Source organism: Lonchura striata, chromosome 4A, assembly GCF_050655825.1.
Source record: "Lonchura striata isolate lonStrDom1 chromosome 4A, ASM5065582v1, whole genome shotgun sequence".
NCBI lineage: Eukaryota > Metazoa > Chordata > Aves > Passeriformes > Estrildidae > Lonchura > Lonchura striata.
Window position 1 is genome coordinate 8,073,244 of NC_140742.1, and position 19,794 is coordinate 8,093,037.

The window sequence follows — 19,794 nt, forward strand, 5'->3', positions numbered from 1 at the left end:
TGTATGGCAGGCACTTTAAATATTGCAATTACATATCAGAAAGAGACAAATATTCAAAACTAAAGTTAACAAACACAGGCCAAAACAATCTGCGTTTAAATATAGTAAACACAGCAGGCCTGGTCTTCAAAGCAATTTTTTTTCCAGAAGTGATTAAGAAAAGAGATGACCCCTCTTTACCCTACTTAACAATGCAGCACCCATCAGCAGGAATTTTATGCCTCTGTGATGGTATTTATTGACAGCTGTCAAACATTTGGGTAAAAATATGGAAAGATACACTGGCAGGCACTAAGTAAGAAACATGGGGAGGGGACTCAGGTGATCAGTGGTGTGTTTATTTTGGTGCATAAAACATGTCAGGAAAATTATTTCCACATTTCTAAGAAAAGGTTACAAGCAATGAAAAACAAATGGAAAAGAAACCAAGCAATTTTTTTTTTTACAGTAACGTTGAACAAGGGAGGTAAAGGCAAAGTTGTTAATTCAACAGAAGCCAAGTATTTTGGAACAATCCTGGTTAGGAGGAACACAGGTTAAGACAGACTAATTTATCCTTTATTAATGGATACTGTTCTGTGAAACAATGTTTAAAATCTGAAATGTTCCTACAGTTCTTTTTCCTGCCATGTTGTGCAGACAGAGGAGAATAAACAAACTTGCTCTCTACTGAGAGCTGGAAAGTGTGACCCAGCCCTGACCTTCCCTCCCACCATCTCCATCTGGGCACAGAAGGAAGAGCAGAATCAAAGGCCAACAAAAAGTAGGGTTCCCCAAGGAGCTCCTGTGCCTGCCCCTCCCAGAGCCCTCAGCAGCTCATGTGCACAACTGTCCTTGCAAAGGGGACGAGGACACTCCGGTGGTCTTTAGATGCCCAGGTCACTAAAATTTTCAGCCTGAGAGATTTGCCCCGTGCACGCAGATTTTAGCTGCAAAGCAGTGAGGGGCTGGTGGGGAATTAAATGTCAAAGCCATGGCCCTCAATCCACAGCTCCACATGATCTTTAGCTCCACAGGTACTTCAGATGTAAGAACCCAAGCTCAGATTGATTTTGGAATTCAATCAACAGGCAGCAGGGAAGACAGGAGGTGCTCTTACACAAGAAAACGGATGCCAGACAGCACTGAATGCTGTGATCTGAGGGAGAATACAGCAACAGGCCAGCCAAGAATGCAAGCAGGTACAAATAATTGAGCTTTGACTTACTTATGCCAACTATAAGTTATTTTTAAAAAAAATTTAAAAATTAAATCCCTCCCAATTCAGTCTGTGAGAGCTGAAAGTCCAAACTAACCTCTAAACCATGGCAAAAAAATAAAACAAAATCTAAAATAATATGCAGTTTTGTTCCAGTCCCAAACACATTTTCATCTGAGATTTTTTCACATTGCAAAATTATTTCTTCTAAACACTTAGGAAACAGAACACCAAAGAGAAAGGGTTCAATAACCATGCAGACAGTCTGACAGCATGAAGCTCTAAAAGAAAGAGCCACCTGAACCTTTTGCTCCCACTGCAGACTCAGAGAGGCATTACTCAATTCATAAAAAAAAGTTAAAAACTCAAACAGCAGCAATAAATACTCCCAAAGATGGGGAAAAAACAGCACTCGAGCCAAAGTAATACATATAGTAGGAGACCATCCCCTCAGGAATGTCAGCCACTTATGGCTCCTGCTGTAGCACCACTCCCAGGTTCCCTGGGCTACATCTCTACAAATTACCAGGTCATTAAAGAACTCTGGAGGACTCCTGTGTGTCACTGATGGTGGAATTCCTGAAAAAAACAAGCCATGTCTTTTCAGGTTGTGAAAACACAACACGTTTTCCCCAGAGAGGGTAATCAGCAGGTCCAACAGAGCTGGACATGAAAACCTGGAGCCTACTGACCAAGAAAAGAACTTCACTGAATGACCTGTGAAAGACTGGCAACAAGAACATGTGACATGGTGACAGGCAGGAAAGCCATCATTTCCTAGCTTGCTCTCAAACTGAATCACCTTTTCACAGCTGAACAGGTCCTGCGATACTCATGGGACTAAAAACTTTAGCAATTAAGCAAAGTAGAACTCTGCCCTTTACGACTTTTTTTTCTGACTACATTTGCACACAAAGAATCATTATTCACATTTAAAATACAGAATAAAAAATACCCAATAAGCTACATATGGTGTGCAATAAAGAAAACTTTCACAGGGCGTGGAAAGCATAAAGTGCCACATGAGAGCTTGACTCTGCCTCCAGACCTCTGGGTCACTACTACACACAGCCCTCCACACACCAGGTAAGGTGCAAGCCAGGAGGAAACAGGACACACATTACTCCTGCAACATGCACATACCTTTCCCTAGTTTAAAACTGCTTTTATATTTCTAAGAATGCACAAGCTGAATTACAAATACATTTATCAACAGTGGGCTTTTGTCTCTCTTGATGTAAGTGCCACTAAAAAAGCCTCAGCTTTATCTGTTCTGATCAGGAGCAGAGGAAGTAACAGAGATGTCAGCTACAAAAACAAGGATTGAAAAAACAGTGAAGAGCAGTGTAAAGGTGAGGTAATCACTAGCTGGAGGGCATATTAAGAAGGAACAATAATTCTGGTAGGCAGAATGAACTTTGCAAAGAAAAGTGCTATGATCTTTTCTGATCAGATCATCCTCAACTCTTTGGTTAGAAAGTTCTCCAGGTATTTGTACTGCACTTATTGCTGTGGTATCAAATTATTTTTTGATGTCCAACCAGCCCATCAGATTAAGACTAAGCTTCAGGTAAAACTTTATTTATCTGCATGCAAACTGCTCTAATCCATGCTTGCCATTATTCCACTAAAGGACCAGATCACTGGTTTGAGCTTCTGATACTAAAATACTACTCCTTAGAGATCCTACCCCTCAGAAACAGAATGGGCAATTTTAAAATAGCATTGTTTATAAGAAAACAACTCACTTTTGTCCTGGGAACAGGTAAAGTGATTCTTCCATCCAAGGGGCCTGTACAGCCACAGCCAGGCTATCAGCCACGTTCTGCTGCACCAGTGCTCAATCCTTCAGCACAACTCCATTATCCCTAGAAGCCACAAGACTGGCTGGATCCTTGCAGGAATTGCTTTCCCTGGACCAGGTTCTTGGACTTTACAACTTTCTAAGGGGAGGGAAATCACAGAAAAATGGATATCTGCAGATGATGAACCCTCTGGTGTTAACAGGGCAAATAAACTTTACATAACCTGGATTTTGCCAGGTCTTCTTCCCCATTGTTCTTGGTCCCATCTCAAAACACAGAACAAAGGAAATGTTATCTTGGGTATGTGGAGTCAGAGTGCTGGGTTTTGCAGGGATATCAGATGGGCCTTTGGCCAAACTGTATATGGAAGTGAGCACTTCTGGCATTTGCTGCTAATTGGGCACCAAAAAGCAAAGTCTGAATGAATTTTGCAGCATGTGTCTGCATCACTGGGAGAGAGCAGACAGCTCCTGTGGCTCTCCAGCTGGCACACCATGCAGCCTTAATTTCATTCAAGTCAAATAGCTATAATTGCTTTTTATCCAGATGCTTTTCTGATTCAGGTACTACACTGCAACATGAGAGAATCGAAGATTTATGAAGAGGCAGCCTGACTGGAAATGGAGATGGGTATTTGCTGTATCCACACCTACAGCTGTGGGTTCAGAGATGGAAAGAGGCTCTTATGCCATGGCTGAGATGGATGCAATGAGCATTAAGTCATTTTATACTGTATTATAGAAGAAACCAGTTTGTAGTTATGGACAAGTCTTTGATGCTTGCTTTTCAATCCTAGTGAGTAAATTTTAACTAATGTAATTATAAACACTTTAATCCAGAGGGAGATTTAAAAAAAAAAAATCAAACAAAAAACCCCAAAGATTAATTTGATTGAAGCACTGCATTTAATCCACTGATGACAAAATGTTCAAAAATAATTCTTCCACTTTACATATAACAAATAATGAGTCAAAATAAAATAAAACAAAATAAAATAAAATAAAACCGACAAAAAAATCCCTCAACATTGTGGCCATATACCAACTCCTGGCTATTCAAGGCTCAGACATTAAATTGACATCCTGGCTTTAAACCACCTCAGAATGATCAGAACCCATGTTAAGCTTCTTCCAAACAGAGAATACGAGTGAGATACCCACTTTTAAACACTGTGTCCCTCATCCCCAGCATACAAAGAGCAGGATATATTTACATTATCCTAAAGGAATTGCAACTTCTTCAAGTATTTTTCAGTTTAATTAATAAAAGAGACACTGAATATGGATTTCAGGGAATTTAAACTCAAGCAGGGTCTAAAATCTGGTCTTTGAGCTGGAAAAAAAATTAGTAGCATGTGACACTTAAATTATTGAAAAATCCTTAAACAATCCTTAAACAGTCCTTAAACAGAGCAACATTTTTCTATCCAGTGCTTTACACAGCATAAGAAGAGTATTCTTAGGGTGATGAATCAATTTATATTCAATGGCCAGTTTCCAGGAGTATCCACTGGTGCCACTATTCCACCTGCAACAACCTTGCACAGCCACACGGAATTGAGACTTCAATTGTTTAAAGAGGAAGAATTGATTTTGATTTTAACCAAAACAATTATGAAACCTAAAGCTTACATGTAGATTTTGGTAGTGACCATTACTAGTAAACTGCACAAAGAATAATTATCAGTACTTCCAAAACTGACACCACAGTAATCCTGCTGCTTGATGCATCAAGCAGGGACAAAACACAAATAGCAAAATCTCAACAAAAGTCTATTAAGCTTTACTTGGTTATTATTAATAGGTAACACAATAAGCTAGTTTAAACAGTTTTCCCCAGAGGATGCCCCTGTGGCTGTTCATTAGCAAAATGACTTGTAACATGATGGGAAGTTCAGAACAATCACAATGGCATAAATCAAAGCTGCAGTTTGTCAGCAGGGCACTGTATTTTGGAGCTGGTAGAGATTCCTGTGAATTTGCAGGGCTGCACACATAAGCAGTTCTCCAAGGAAAAAAACATTAAGACTGGCTTTTCATCAGTCCCTAACAATAAAATGAACACATCAGACCAAAATAGTTTCTTTAAAAGTAGGTCAAAAATACCCATTCCTGATCACTCCTGCATTGGTTTCCTGGCAGATTCATCTACCCGCGTGGATATACGGAACGCGTATCCTGGAGACAGTGAGGCAGAGGAGGAAAACCAAATACATCAATGAGGTAGCTTAGACTGGGTAACTGCAGTTAAAAGTTTTATTGAACAAAAAGAAGGTAAAATGTGGTAGTCCAGGTTCACTGAGCAAAAGCAGCTCTCTCACTGAAGCTGCACTTTGTGCTAAATAACCTTATTAACTGAGACTATACAGAGGACACATTATGCAAGTTATCTCAACAGCAAAGGAGAAAAGGTAGATTCAATTTGATCGATGGAACCATTTGGTCAAATCCAGTGGCTTAAGTTACTGTTTCTAGCCCTTAACTACCCATACTCAGTACAGCCATAGCACAGAACACACAACTGCACTGAATTCCCATTTGTTAATAGTGTGTGCTCCCATGCAAGCGGAAGCCAATTCCTGAAAAAAAAACCCAAATTAAAAACCACAAATATGTTTAGGATGTTTTGTTTGAAGCATCATTGAACTGACTCAGCAAAAACACTCGATATATGTTATAAAAAACTCCCGGCCTCTACAAGGTCCGCCCCTGTACAGTGCTAATATTTTAAAATTATTTTATTTCTTCCCTCTGCCTAAGAAACTTCATATGCTCTGAAAGCACCCACAAAGTCAGGTGGGTAAACAGATATGTCAAAAATACTCTGTGTAAAGAGGGAGGTAGCTCAGGCCCCTTGGCAACCTTCAGAGAGTTCACATTGATGTGGTCTACCTACCCCTGTGATCTGCAGTCAAAAATGAAAGGAAAAAGGATTTCAACATGAAATTCAGTGACACGTTCAATACAAATTTGACTCACTGGGCTCCCAAATGTAAGCTATAAGGTACCTCACACCCAACATACAACATTAACAACGTACCTAGTTCATACATTTTATAGACAATACCCTCTCATTTGTTAAACATTTGGCTCAGGCGAGTACATCTTTTTTTGTTAACCACTTGAGAGACATTCTAGGCCAAACAAACAGCACAAATAATGCCAAAGTCTTTTTTTTTTTTTCCCAGTAATTGTATGAAATGCTGTAGGCTAAGCCTAACAGAAACTACTGAAGAAAAATGACAGAGCCCATGATGCAGTGCAGAGGTGTTACTACAGCATGGTGAGCCAAGGGATGGCTCTAAGGTGCTGAAAGAGGAGACTCTCTAGACGGTGACCCTGTATTGTCCTCCGGAGGGAAAACAGTGAGAGTGCAGGCTCGAATGCCACCAAGGGATTCTGGAAGGTCAAACACTTTATGCCACTCATCTTTTTCTGGATCATACTTCTGAACTATTTCCACCATACACCGGTTATTCCAAGAATATCCTCCAACAACATAGATTTTATTTTCAAAGACAGCAACCCCAACATCACTTTGGCCACGTAACATGGCGGCAATTGGAGTCCACTGGTCTAGAGTTGGTGAGTAATATTCACAGCTTAGAACATCATCATAATCACTTGTTCCTCTAAAGTGATTTCCACCAATAACATACAGCTTGTCTCCTACAGTACACATGCAGTGCAGACCTCTGACTGTCGTCATTGGAGCTTTCTGAGTCCATTTGTCTGTGTCAGGGTCAAAGCACATGAGTTCCTTTTGGAAAGTATCATGGGTGATTCCCCCTAAAGAAACAAGACACATGTTAGAGTAGTGCCCACCCTAATAAGCATTAAATAACAAAAAATACATTTTACTGAAAGAATTCAATCTTCCTTAAAACTTCTTCACTCTAGCTTAGATTACTGTCACAGAAGTACTCCATTTCAAATGACATTTGTTCCTTTAAATGGGAATATGGACACAAGCCACGTCTCACACTGCACCTCATTAACCAATTGATACTGGCAGATTAAAAGAACAAAAACTGTTACTTATGCTTCTATTTTGTAAAGATATTTCTTTGCTTGTATTCAGTTTGCTAGTTATGTTTCTCACCATCAGGAATCCATTTCCCTTTCAAATTTTGATACTATGTCACTGTGTTTTAAGTATTACATAGTAGAATTTTCATCAAAAATATTTTTTCATCAACTTCAAGTGAATAGAGAGAGGACACTAATTTCAAATATTTTTCAGTTAATAGTTACGTATGGTTCCCTCTACATTTACCTTCTCATAGCTCTCTGCAAAAGCATTTGGAGAGGCTTCAAGACAAAAGGAAAAGAAAAATCTGTGGGATCTACATGAAAAAAACACAGCAGATAGCATATGCATGTGCCACCTGCAGTAAAACAAACAAAATGGGCAAAACACAACTGCCAGCAGCACAGCAATTAGGAGCTCAGTGGACTTGCTCACAGAAAAATAAGCACCTGTACCTGACAGTAAATTCTAAAGCAAATCCCTCCTAGCCTACTGGCACAAGAGCCCCTAAATGAAGCTGCTCCAGCACATCTCCTCACCAATTCTTGTCAGCTGAGCAACCTTGTCCCACCTCCTACCCTGAATTTTAGCATAGCTCTTAAGAGGACATCCTTTAAAATTTCAGTAGGAGAATATAGGCCTGTGATCCTTGCAATGATCACTGACAGACTGAATCTTCTTTTAAAATTAAGCTAATAGAAGTTCTCCAGACAACCCATTTGGAAAATGCAATGAAATTGCAACCTCAGTGACACACAGAGGATGAGCATATTCCAAATAAAAAACCAGTGAAAGTACAGATATCACTTATATGCTATGATTAACATGAGAACTTGGCTCTTTCCATTACCTCAATGAAGGCAAATGTGGTTTAAAGTAATAAAATTTCCAATGCATTCCAAAGTTTATAGGGAGGGTGTGTTTAATTGCTATATTATATCATAATGCATGTTATAATTATTTAATACTCTTATACACAATTATAATTATGTATTATAACAATATTATGTTTAATTATATTGCTCTATAAATTTTTATATGTGCTACAGAAAACTTTATTCTGATTGGTAAGGTGAGTAACTGCTTTGGAATTTAGAGCTGTTCAATTACTAAGCATAATGTTATCTGCAATAATTTTGTCAGAGCCTGCACTGTATGTGCTGTTTGACTGGCTTCATGTGAAACTGCATCACTACTGATAGCATGGCAATCCTAGTGCAACCACAGCCTAATTTGCACTGTGTGCTGCTGAAACAGAAAAAGTTAGGCAAGGAATTGTTTCACAGAGATGATCTCACAGGCAGCATTTACCTGAAATATACATTAACCCCCCATACACGGTTCCAGCGTGGCCATAGTGGGGCTCGTTCATTTTTGCCACGTAGCTCCACTCGTTCATTCTGGGGTTGTAGCATTCCACAGTGGCTGAGGGAGACAAACGAGAGCACAGAGCTGTTGAAAGCAGTTTGGTGCTGAGTCGAGTGCAGAGGCAGAGACATCCACAGAGGAAGTGCCAACAAGTGACTCTGTTCAGCTGAGGGAGTCTCAAGGGAATTACTGAGCACTCCCACAGAATCACAGAACACAAGGGGTTGGAAAGGGCCTCTGGAAATCATCTAGTCCATCTCATCCAACTCCTCTGCTAAAGCAGGGCCACCAAGAATAGGTTGCATAGGATTGTACTATCAGCAAACTTGCTCAGAGAACACTCTCTCCCTTGCTAATTTTCTATTGTATTGCAGTGTTTTATTAAGGATTTGCACAGCAACATACAGCAAAGAATATGCATGTCACTACATCCATTTACAATAGCCAAGCTTGAAAAAAAAAAAAAAAGGATGAAGCATCCCTGAATCTGGCAAGGAGATAAACAGTGCCTGTGTTGATGTACAACTGCATTTGTGCAGTTTTCTCTGAGTTGGAATGCTAAAATGATCAAGGGTTTTATCAGATCAGAAATCACAGAGCACAGTACCCAGCCCCCAGGAGTCAGTGCAGAATGGATTCCTGAGGAATGTACGATGGGAGAGATGCAGGCTGCAGGAAAAGGGCTGCAACAATCACAGGGAACACAAACAGAAGGCAGATTCAGTAATGGAGCAAGCTCTAGGTTTGGCAGCTTGAATACTACAGTACGAGCAGAGAGGCACAAGAGACTCAAAAAACCCATAATATAGTGACATTATGATGCACAGAGAAATTGTCAATAATTAAGTTATCTTAAAGACAAATTAAATCTCATTTTAAGTAATTCAAGATTGTTTAATCTTTGTTGGATATTTATGAACTATACATAGAAAAATTGAATCTGTCTTTAGAAGTGGCATTTTACTTGCTCTAGAACAAGATTTTTATTGAATCAAGGACAGAAAATCTGAGTCAGCTCTATGGAATCAGTGATGGTGACTAAACAGTGCAGGATTATACATCAACCAAGAGAGAAAATACCCTTAGAATCTGATAAACTTGTCATTATAAAAGCAGAATGTAGTTAGTTTTAGTTTAAGCCTAATTACAGAATTATAGGGTAGACCAGTAAAGAACATCAGTCAGTAACACAGACTGAAGATAAGGCATCTCACCCTAACTCCAAAGCTGTTTTTAAAAGACCTTCTGACTCATTTTAGAAGAGTATAGCTATGGTCTCAGACTACCAAAAAAAAAATCCCTAGTCATGAAAGAATTAGTATTGAGCACACCAGAGTGACCTTCTGAATTCTCTTTTAGTTGCTGCATAACCTCCTTATTCTTGCAAAATGGGATGATAATACATAATTCCATGCAATTAGTGTCTCAAGTACTGAAAAACATGCACTGAAAATAGAAGCTTCCAGTTCCAATGTCAGAAATACTGTTTGACAGTTCAGCATCATCTAAGGCTAGAAGCGAAAAATAAAAAATCTGTTTTGCACATAAGGATTGTTAAATTGTTACTGCACACTGGATTTGCTTCAGCTTTTCCTCACCCAGGAGCGGAACTTTAAATTTGTGAAATGCAGAAAAGTGCCAGTCCAAAACATTAAGTTCATGATACAAGGCAAAACACACTAAATTTCTGGGTTTTTTTCTCAACAAATTATATATGTTGATTTGCATGTATAAAATTATTAATTTCATATTCTTGAAACTGTTTCAAAATAGTAATGAAATCTTGGAATGCATCTGGTTCTGTGCAAGCGGCTCGCACAAGGACTCCCAGTTCTACCAGGGATGTGCAAGACAGACAAAAAATAACAAACCAATACAAGTAACTGAAGTCAGGTGTGTCTCCAGTACTAGTGATGTACCAAATTTTTGATTTTAAAAACCTGCCCAATATATGGGCAAGTTCCCAAGTTTACTCTAAGAGATCTGCCTTGATTGTGGGTTTTCTTAATAAAGACAGAAATCTCCTTTTTTAAAACATTGTATTATTTTCCATGCTGCAAGCTTTCTGAATCCCATCACAGACTTAGCCACAATTCCAATGAATGCTGGAGACACTCTCTTGCCCAAAGAAAGGTATAGGGACAAAGAACTGATTCCACAAATGGCACCATTAGCAAGAGAAGACAAAACATGCAGAATTGGTACCCATTTCCACCATCACTATCACCATGTTGTAAGGGCATTATTTATCTGAGAAAGGATGGTGCTGAGCCCAAGACCTGTCACTCTCTGATGTGGCTTCAAAACTGTCTCCAACATTCCTTGTACAGTCAGAGTATTGCCTGACACTATTCCAGACAAACTATTCCAACCCAAATCTCACATCACATCTCACATCTCATGACTAGATGTGCTCTAAAACAAAGCTAATCACTTTCCAGGTGAAAAACCCTACTTTTCTGTTAGATTGATTTGTATACTTGTTTCCCTGTTAGCTTGTAAGGTCATTCAACCACTCTCTTTTAGCAAGATATTCCTCTGCACTGAAAAGAAAAAAAGTATTCAAAATTCTAGCTATTAAAGGTGGCCATAATTTGAGAGACATCTCCAGACAGAGCAGAGTTCACAAAACACTCTAAAACTGCTACTTTAATGCACCTAAGTGAGAGTGATGGATTCATTTTTCTGACATCATGAATGATTCAGACCAGGCTTTATTTATGTTTAACAGTAAAACTTCTGACATGTTCATTACCATAATCCAGGGAAGACAGGCCTCATTTTAATAGAATTAAGCAATCTCAAAAGGACAAAAATTTTTGGCAGTCCCAAGGGATGTTCAGCCTGCACTTATTTTATAGTTCCATCTGTGGTGCTATTTAAGGCGTATACAGATATTTAACACTTCTCCATCAGTAGCTTCTAAAGTTCTTGAGGTCTGTTACAGCAGCACTTAGCAACTCTGTCCCAAAACCCAGGCTCTTAGTTTTGTTATACTAGTTCTATGTTACAGCTTATTCATGTACAACTCTAAGCTGACTTGGTTAAATAGTCCTGACTAATTTTGTCCTAGCATAGCAAGGAGCCACTCCAAAATAAGCCTCTGCCTAAAAAGGTCCTCTAGCTCACACTCTGGTCTGATGGTCACAATACTACTGACAGTAAACAGCCCAACTGGATACGGGTGCATATCCATCAACAACATTTTAAATATATTATCTTTATATACATATATATGTACACATACACACACACTCACAGGGGAAGTTTTTACATAAACAAGGAGGGTTCCACACCACAGAGGGCATCTGGAAAATAAATATCTTCCAACTTGATGGGCAGAGGGTCAAAAGAACAGGTAACTGGCCTGGCAGTTTTCTCTTTCTGCTTTATTGCAGCGTGTTGAATGAATCTGTGCTTTAGTCACAACCCAACATCCCTTAAAGTGCTTAGGAAAAGCCCATATATAAAAACCCCAAACTCTACTCAAGCCTATCAACAGCAGAGCCTGAAGTATCTGGAAAATATCTAAATGCACAAGTTCTCTAGTATTTATACAGCTTCTGCCATAATCAAGCACCACAACTGAACTCTTACAATGAGTTACAAAAATTTACTTGTCAGAAGAGAAAACAGCCTCTGGTGTTCAGCTGGAATCTGCCAGTGTGCTGCGCTTCACAAGTATCATTGTGAGCCACATCTGCTTCTCCCTTTGTCTCTTTTCCCAAAAAGTCTTGCTTTTTGCACACTGCCCTCCCCAGGCTGGGCTCCTCCCGTGCCCAAGGGCTGCTCTCCTGCCTTCTGGGAATACCCCTGGCAGGTGCCTGCCTTGACACCTACAGGGAACTAACAGAATTATCTACAGTCCTCCCAGGAGTGGTGCTTAATTCTGCACACCCCTAAGCTGCCACAGGGTTGAAAAATCTAAATTATAATATTCATATTATAAAATTCATAACATTTAAAGGATACATTTACCACATTCCAACACATGTACCACATACATGGAAATTCACTCATCCTGTCCAGTGAAGCAAACTTTTCTCAGTGGCACGCACTGGTAAAACAGCAGCTCATTATTACATTAAAGCAAGCATTACAAATGTAGAAAGTGGCATTTACAAAGTTCTCAGAAGAAGAATCATCTGAAAACTGTTTTGAGAAGGTTTGATAGAAAGTCTCAAAAAGTATAATTTTTATTCCCATGAATGTCAGGGGAAAAAAATTGTTTTAGTAACTTTAATTCTTTGATCTGTTTCCATAAGAGCCATTTTCCAGAAAGCTCAGTTCAGGTTTTGGGAATTTTTCCTCTCTAACAACAGACTGAAATTAGTTTGAACCCAAGGGCAACTTCTTTAATATCTGTCCAACACACATTTGACCTTCTCTTCTTTGAAAATCCTGAGAGATTTTCTCTTCTGAACAGAATGGGAAGTTTAAACTGGATTGCATCTTCCAGTTGTCAAGGTTTATGAAAGAAATATGAAAATGGAAAGTGACTCACCTCACAATTAACAAGGAAAGAACCTGAAGCCCCAAATCAAAGCATCAGACAGCTACAATATTTTGCACTTAAAGTGCTCTCTTCCCACAGAATGATCCAGTGGCATTTTTCACATCTGTGTGAAAATTGCTACAGCATTTTAATGATACCTTTACAAAAGAATTTTAGATAGGTCATAAATTTTGTATTTTAATTAAAGAAAGCAGAAGAGTTGAGGTCAGCAGAATGATACTGCTTGATCTAATTTAAGGTAACGCTGCACTCAAAGCCTCCTTCACACACAGGTTGCCCTGGCTTAGTGACAATATTATTTTGTATTGATTTTGTCAGACTTGCAACTTTTTCAGACATTTTTATAACCCTACTCTGTTCCGATCATACAGTGCACAAGGTCAGCAATCTGATTATCTGCTATTAATTCATACTGTTAGAAAATAGCTCACTGAAGCTATATATCAGGTTTTCTGACACTCAAAGATCAATACATGTTAGTTTGTACATTTAGTCTTCCAGAGGGTATTGAGACTGTTTAGGATGTATTTTCAGATATATAGTGATACATAGTAAAAAATTCTGAAAACCTCAGGATATGTATCAGAAAATGGCTATCTAGGGAAAATAAATTATTGCTAAGCAATTTCCTATCCTTTTGGAACAGGAAGCATTTTTAAATGCCCCATTTCATCAAACATTGGAAGGGAATTAAAATTTCTAGCAAAGCCAGGCCACTTTTTTCTGGTGGAAGCAGTGTGCTATATGTTTCTTATGAAAATTTGCAACGTGACAATGAATTAAACCTGTGTATGTGAATGACCAAGATGCAGTAATTTTAAGAAGCCACAGATCCTGCAGCAGAAATCAAGTTTTGTATTGTTTCAATTAAATATGTTTCTCACTGCACTTATAGATATCTGTGCATTTCTGAAAAGTAAATCTTAGTAGCAAGAGGTAGAAGCCACAAAGAGACAAGGGACAGTTGAGTGTTGGGCTGAAAGTAGCAAACAAAATAATGAGATTTACATCTGGTTTAGATATATTATGCTAAACTTTCAAGCATAATCTCTGTGACATTTCAATTTGAAAGCACAGTCAAATTTTCAGTTGATTCTCCTATTCCAGACTTGACTAAATGTTAACCACTCTGGCTTTGCACAATACAGTGGATTAACAGGGGTCATCCTCTGCATATTTTTTTTAAATTTAAACTTACCATGTATTCATTATTTGTTCTATTTTGTTTCCTGGAAACTGATATGGGGGGGTTTTCTTCTGTTTTTGTTTGCTTTTTGGTGGGCTTTTTTGTTTTTGTTTTGTTTGTTTGGGTTGGGGTTTCTTTGGGTCAAGCTAAATTAAGTATCATTTGTGAGGGGGGAAAAGAGGAGGCACCAGGACCAAGTCATTAAGTCATTTGTACAAATAAGATCATAGGTGAAATACAACATTTTAAATAATTAAAAAGTCCAGAACATCAGAATATCTGAATCTCACTAATCTGTGAGTGAAACAAGTCACAGTCATAAGACTAAAACAAAACAAACCACATCAAAAAACCCCTTGGCATTTCAAATAGTATTCCAGAAAACTTTTGTCTTTTAAAATGCAGTGTTCATTCAAGAGTGAGTTTCAGCTAGAGCCATGTATCCCTTAGGAATGGATTTTGTTTCTCAGCTGAAGTAAAGATTAATTTTTTTCTTTTTAAAATTGCATTTATGTTTCCCCCACACTTACACAGGCAGACACAGATGCTTACTTCACGTTCCCTGGTAAAGGCCAAGACATTGGATAATACGCATCAATAAACAAGATGTGTATTTGGAATTTTTTTTGTGGGATCCCTTCTAAAATTAACTTCTAACAGTATCCAAACAAATTTCTCTCTGCATTTGCAGTATTTCCAGAAAGCAGCAGCACTCAATGACTCCAGCTTGTTTCTCTCCACCCACTCCCTGGGCAGCAGGGTATTTCCAAGCCCAACAGAAGGCAGGGGGCTGGCTGCAGGAGGACTCACCTAGCTCACCCGCTGCATTCCGACCTCCGACTGCATACAAATGTCCTTTGAGGGCACTTAGGTGGAAGAAGGTCCGTTTCTCGTTTAGAGATGCCACTTGCATCCACTTGTTGTAGCGGGGGTCGAACCTGAAGACCGTGTCGACCGCCGTCTTTCCCTTGGTGTCGTAATTGCTCTGGCCGCCCACCACGTACAGGAAGTTCCCGATGACGGCGATGCCGTGCTGGTACCGGGGCGCGTCCATGGGCGCCAGGGACTTCCACTCGTGCGCCTTCTCGTCGTACATGCGCAGCTCCTTGCTGACCACCAGCTGCTGCCTCAGCACCCCGCCCAGGGTCACCAGGTGCGTGCTGTCCGAGCGGATCGCCGTCCGCTCCGACTGCATCACCGGCTGCATGTACGGCATCATTTGGTAATTGCTGGCCTCCAGAAGCAAGTTGACGCAGGTGTTGTCAGTTCTCATGAAGTCCACTGTCTGAACGTAGTTGATAAGATCCTGGGGCGTCATCAGGGGAAACCTGATGTTCTTCATGAGCTTTGCAGCGTACTCCATGCGAGGCTCCTCGTAGCGCAGCCAGCGACACGCCGCCTTGAAGAGTTCGAGCTCGGTGCAGTGCTTAAGGCTATTACTTGAAAGCACGAAGGCAAGACGTTCAAAGGGGAGTTTCACAAATTCACCAGTACTTAATAATGCAGGGAAGTTCTTCAGGATGAAATTATTAACATATTTATCCACTTCTGTGAGATTGTATGTGTTGGCAATTCGCCCAACCTCAACACAGTTTTCCAACGAAACCTATTAAGTAAACAGAAAAAGGAATCAAAACACTTTCTTAATTTGGTGTCTAAATGATAATGTACAATTTAATGAATATTGTAGAATCAGCAATATTTCAGCGTTTTGCAGTGCTCCAGGTGATTGACACATGAGCAAATATTCAATGCACTATATATATTCACAACTGCAAGGGGAGACCCAATTTATTTCTTCTTTTGAAGAAAGAAATGAGACAAGTAACAAGCAGATGGCATATATTATACCAAATAGCTTATACAATGATGAAGCATAGCAGTTATATAGCACTCCATCTTTGAAAAGCTCTGAAAACATCTTTGTAAGAAAGACATGTAGAAAATAAAGGGACAGGTGATCAGCCCACAGTTAGAGAGAGCAAAACAAAAATCTCACCATTAGGCATTTCTGGCAGTATTAAAATGGTATTGGCATAATAAAATCAAAGAGAGTAACAGCTAACCCCTACATGCCACATATTTTGGATAACTAATATTTACAGTGTTAAATCTCATGAACACATTCCTTCAAAACAGAAAAATGTATCTTTAATAAATCAAGGCAGTGTTCTTACAGACTCTCTTCAAAATTAAATACATGTCAAAAATAAGACAAAGTTAGTGACTTAGTTGATACGTAATTTTTAAAAAATAATTAACCTAGAAGGATTTCCCCTAAAATACTCAGCTCATTAAATGCTTTAGCAGTATGGCTTACACCATAAGTTAACTCAGTACTGGAGTGACTGTATCTTGGTAATCACCTCTTTTACATTGTAGCTGCATCTATCTTTTTATATCCTGAATTTCTAAGGTCACTTGGGATCCAAGGCACAGGGAGGAAGAAACATGCCAGGCATGGGGCACAACTTCTAGTGGGTTTCCAGTGAACCAGTCAGTTCCTTTCAGGAGCTCTCTGGTACATGTGCCCAGCAAGTCAATCAAATGCTTCTTGCTGAGAATTGCAGCTTTTTTGCATTCAAACCTTATTCCAGTCCAAGATTCATTTACACATATTCTAGTCTCTGTGCATGTCAGTCCTACTCAGTGTCAACCATTTCCTCAATTTTGTGATTCTCATGACATTCCTAATGCCAGAAGAATTTAAGCTTAAAAATCTCAGTTATTTTTAAAGGGATTATAAAGATTGAGTACTGGACCTGACTGGAGCCTAAAAATTCAAAAACCTTCAAATGACTTCTGGTCGTGACAGAGATTAGAAGATTTTAATACTGTAAAAATCAATCTGATCATTGTCCTTTAATACCAGACAATTCAAATGTCTAGTGAGTACAGGAATAGGAGATTTTCTTAATTCACTAGAAACTGATCTAACCTGCCCTAAAGTTATCTACCGTCATCCAAAGTCTTCATTCATACATCTTGAAATGCCTACTAATCCTGTAATCAGATCCTATCTATAAAATGAATGTGTAGCAGACTGTCAGGAGTTCTATTATGAAAATATTTGTGCTTAATATACATGAAAATAATTTTTGTATTACAAGACAGACCACATTGTTTATATCAAAATATAATCACACTAACTAGCATCAGCCTATAAAATATTCTCATGACCGGTTTTGAGGCTCAACATCAAACAGATTGCCCAGAGAAGCTGTGGCTGCTGCATTGCTGAAGTATTCAAGGCCAGGCTGGATGGGGTTCTGAGCAACCTGTCTAGTGGAATTTCTTCCAAAATGTCTTCCAACTTGTATTACAAAATAAAGCAATGGAAAAATCACCCCTTCACAAACAGCTGACTTGCAGTATACCACAAATCTTAACTCTTGCTATACAGTTACTGTATTTAAAAATCACTTCGGAATACATTGTCTGGCACCAAACTAGAGAGATAAAGCACTTCCTCCACATCAAAGTAGGCAGGCAGAAATTACTGCAAACAGGAAAGGCACGCTTGAACTTAAAAGATCAAAGCAAAACCTGTACAGGTTCTGTACCACTGGAACATGTTCAGGATGCAATGAAGTGGCTTGCTGAGTGGCTGCCACTTCTCAAGTGCCCAGAGTGCACTGAGTTCTGTATTAATTATGTTGCACTGTAAATCCATGCATCTGAGCACATTCCTGGGCTTCTTACATTTGAAAATTTTATTGACACGTTACACTGTTAATGACTGATGATCAGCAGCTTCCAGTCAGCCCCTGATTCTCAGAAAATTTACTTTGTACTGCCTTTATTAATCCACTGGGACTGGACTGCGCTCAGTGTTGTAGGTTTGGTGGTTTTTTTTCATATGTGATTGCAAATACTTCCCATTATGCTTATGAAATTGTGCACTATGTTTCACTCACTAACAAATTCCCCCACTCACCTCAAATCAGGGTGCCATATTAAATATTGTCTTAAATGCTACTTTTCTTGCCAAATTACTGTTACCCTCTTTACTGTGCTCTAAGATAGTAATCAATGTACCAGGCTAATTTATATTGCAAAGCCTTAAAAGTCATAAAAAGTATATATTCTAGAGATTCTTAAATCCTGAGCCAAAAAATAAGCCTTCAACAGAAAGAAATTATATAGCTACTTGTGCTTGAATATTCAAAACAGGACAGAGTTCAGTACAATAATGTTGTTTAAATAAATACTTCAGTTTCCCAAACATTGGGGGTTTTGGGTTTTTTTGGAAGTTTGACTTATGCTATAGTTCTGTGTGGAAGTCAGTCAATCAGGAGCTCTTCAATGAAGAGAAGGAACTGCTGCTCTGGAAATCCTACTGAAGCAAACAGGAGGAATGGAAATATCAGGTGCAAACATATACACTGTACAGTGCATCCAATAACAAGTAAAAATACTCACTAGGAAAGAGCTAAAAGACATAAACATTCAAACAGCTAAGCAGCTCCACAAGGAGTTAAGAATTTCAGTTAAATAAATCCTATTTTACATGGACGTACACTACTGAGCAGAGCTGCTTTCTCACATTACTCATTGTAATTGCTCATTACAAAACAGAAGTAGCAGAAAATACTAAAAAGCCTTTCAAAAAAGAAAGGTCAAGCACAGCACCATGTTACAACAGCCTGAAAAACCCAAAGCAAAAGCCAAAGTACTTTCCTGAGAGCAGTTCACTTAATTCTTTGAAATCTTGGTAGCAACCACTTCCCAAGCTCTCATAAAAACCTAACTGACTATAAAATATTACAAAACTGGACACAGCACAATTATTGCAAGTATGAGAGCCTTGGAGAGCAGTTCAAGAAAAGCAGCATGCACAAAAAAATCAAGCCCTCCAACCCAGTAGCACAAAACAATCAGGTGTCTGACTTTGTTTTGTTTCAATGACTGTCAGACACTCAAGCATTTAATGCAGTGCTTGAAAGGGTCAAAGTTTAAAAGAGCAAATACACCCCTAAAACCCTCAATTTTCTTATGGGCTCCCACTGACAGGAGCCCAGAAAAAACAGCACAGAAATTTGACCAGCTCAGAAAACAGCATCCATTGTACCCCTACAGTATAAAGTCAAATTTCTGGTGCCTGTCAGAGCTGGTCCCAGGATTAGATCCCACATTCCCACAGATGAACATGCTCCATCCTCAGATAACAAAGTTGTTTTGACAAGACACGACTTCCAAGTATTAAGCCCTCAATATTTGACTATATCCTTGTTGATACAAAAGTGTAAAGCACCAAATTATAAAAGGAACAAATTTTTTTTTGTAGGTACGTCCAAGACATTAATTTTCAATGTTTGGGAATGTTTTCTTTAATTACAGTGCAATAAATAACCCTTTCCCCATTACCCCGTAATTTTCCTAAGTGCTGTAATTCACTTGGTTAAGTTTCTCATCTTTCTTTATTTTGTACATTGCTGCTACTTTTGCAAAATCAGTGTTTTGTCTAGAACTCGCTACTCTGAAAACATTTCCATGGCATTTTTATGAATTTTATTTACACTGAAGCTCAGATGTGAACATGAGAGTAATCCTAGTCTATTGTACAGCTATAATTACTGAAAACCAGTAATAACAAGTAGGACTGAAAACATCTTAGAAAGTATTCCACTGTTTCTCTGAGAGTCTGTCTGGTTGCAGAGCAAAGATAATCAGAGAAATGGCTACTTGACAG

At 38.9% G+C, this 19,794-nt stretch overlaps 1 protein-coding gene across 22 annotated transcripts in view; it reads right to left on the minus strand.

Annotated features, from left to right (window-relative positions):
* Nucleotides 1-317: 317 nt before the first annotated feature.
* The window catches only part of KLHL13 (kelch like family member 13), a 79,877-nt gene continuing 60,400 nt past the window's right edge, over nucleotides 318-19,794 (minus strand). For all 22 annotated transcript variants that reach the window (XM_021548457.4, XM_085570955.1, XM_085570946.1 and 19 more), the window contains 3 exons: nucleotides 14,913-15,708; nucleotides 8,344-8,457; nucleotides 318-6,791 (listed from right to left, as the gene is read on the minus strand). In XM_021548457.4, coding sequence (XP_021404132.1) covers nucleotides 6,304-6,791; nucleotides 8,344-8,457; nucleotides 14,913-15,708 — 1,398 coding nt within the window. In that variant the 3' untranslated portion in view covers nucleotides 318-6,303. The remainder of the gene's footprint in view (nucleotides 6,792-8,343; nucleotides 8,458-14,912; nucleotides 15,709-19,794) is intronic.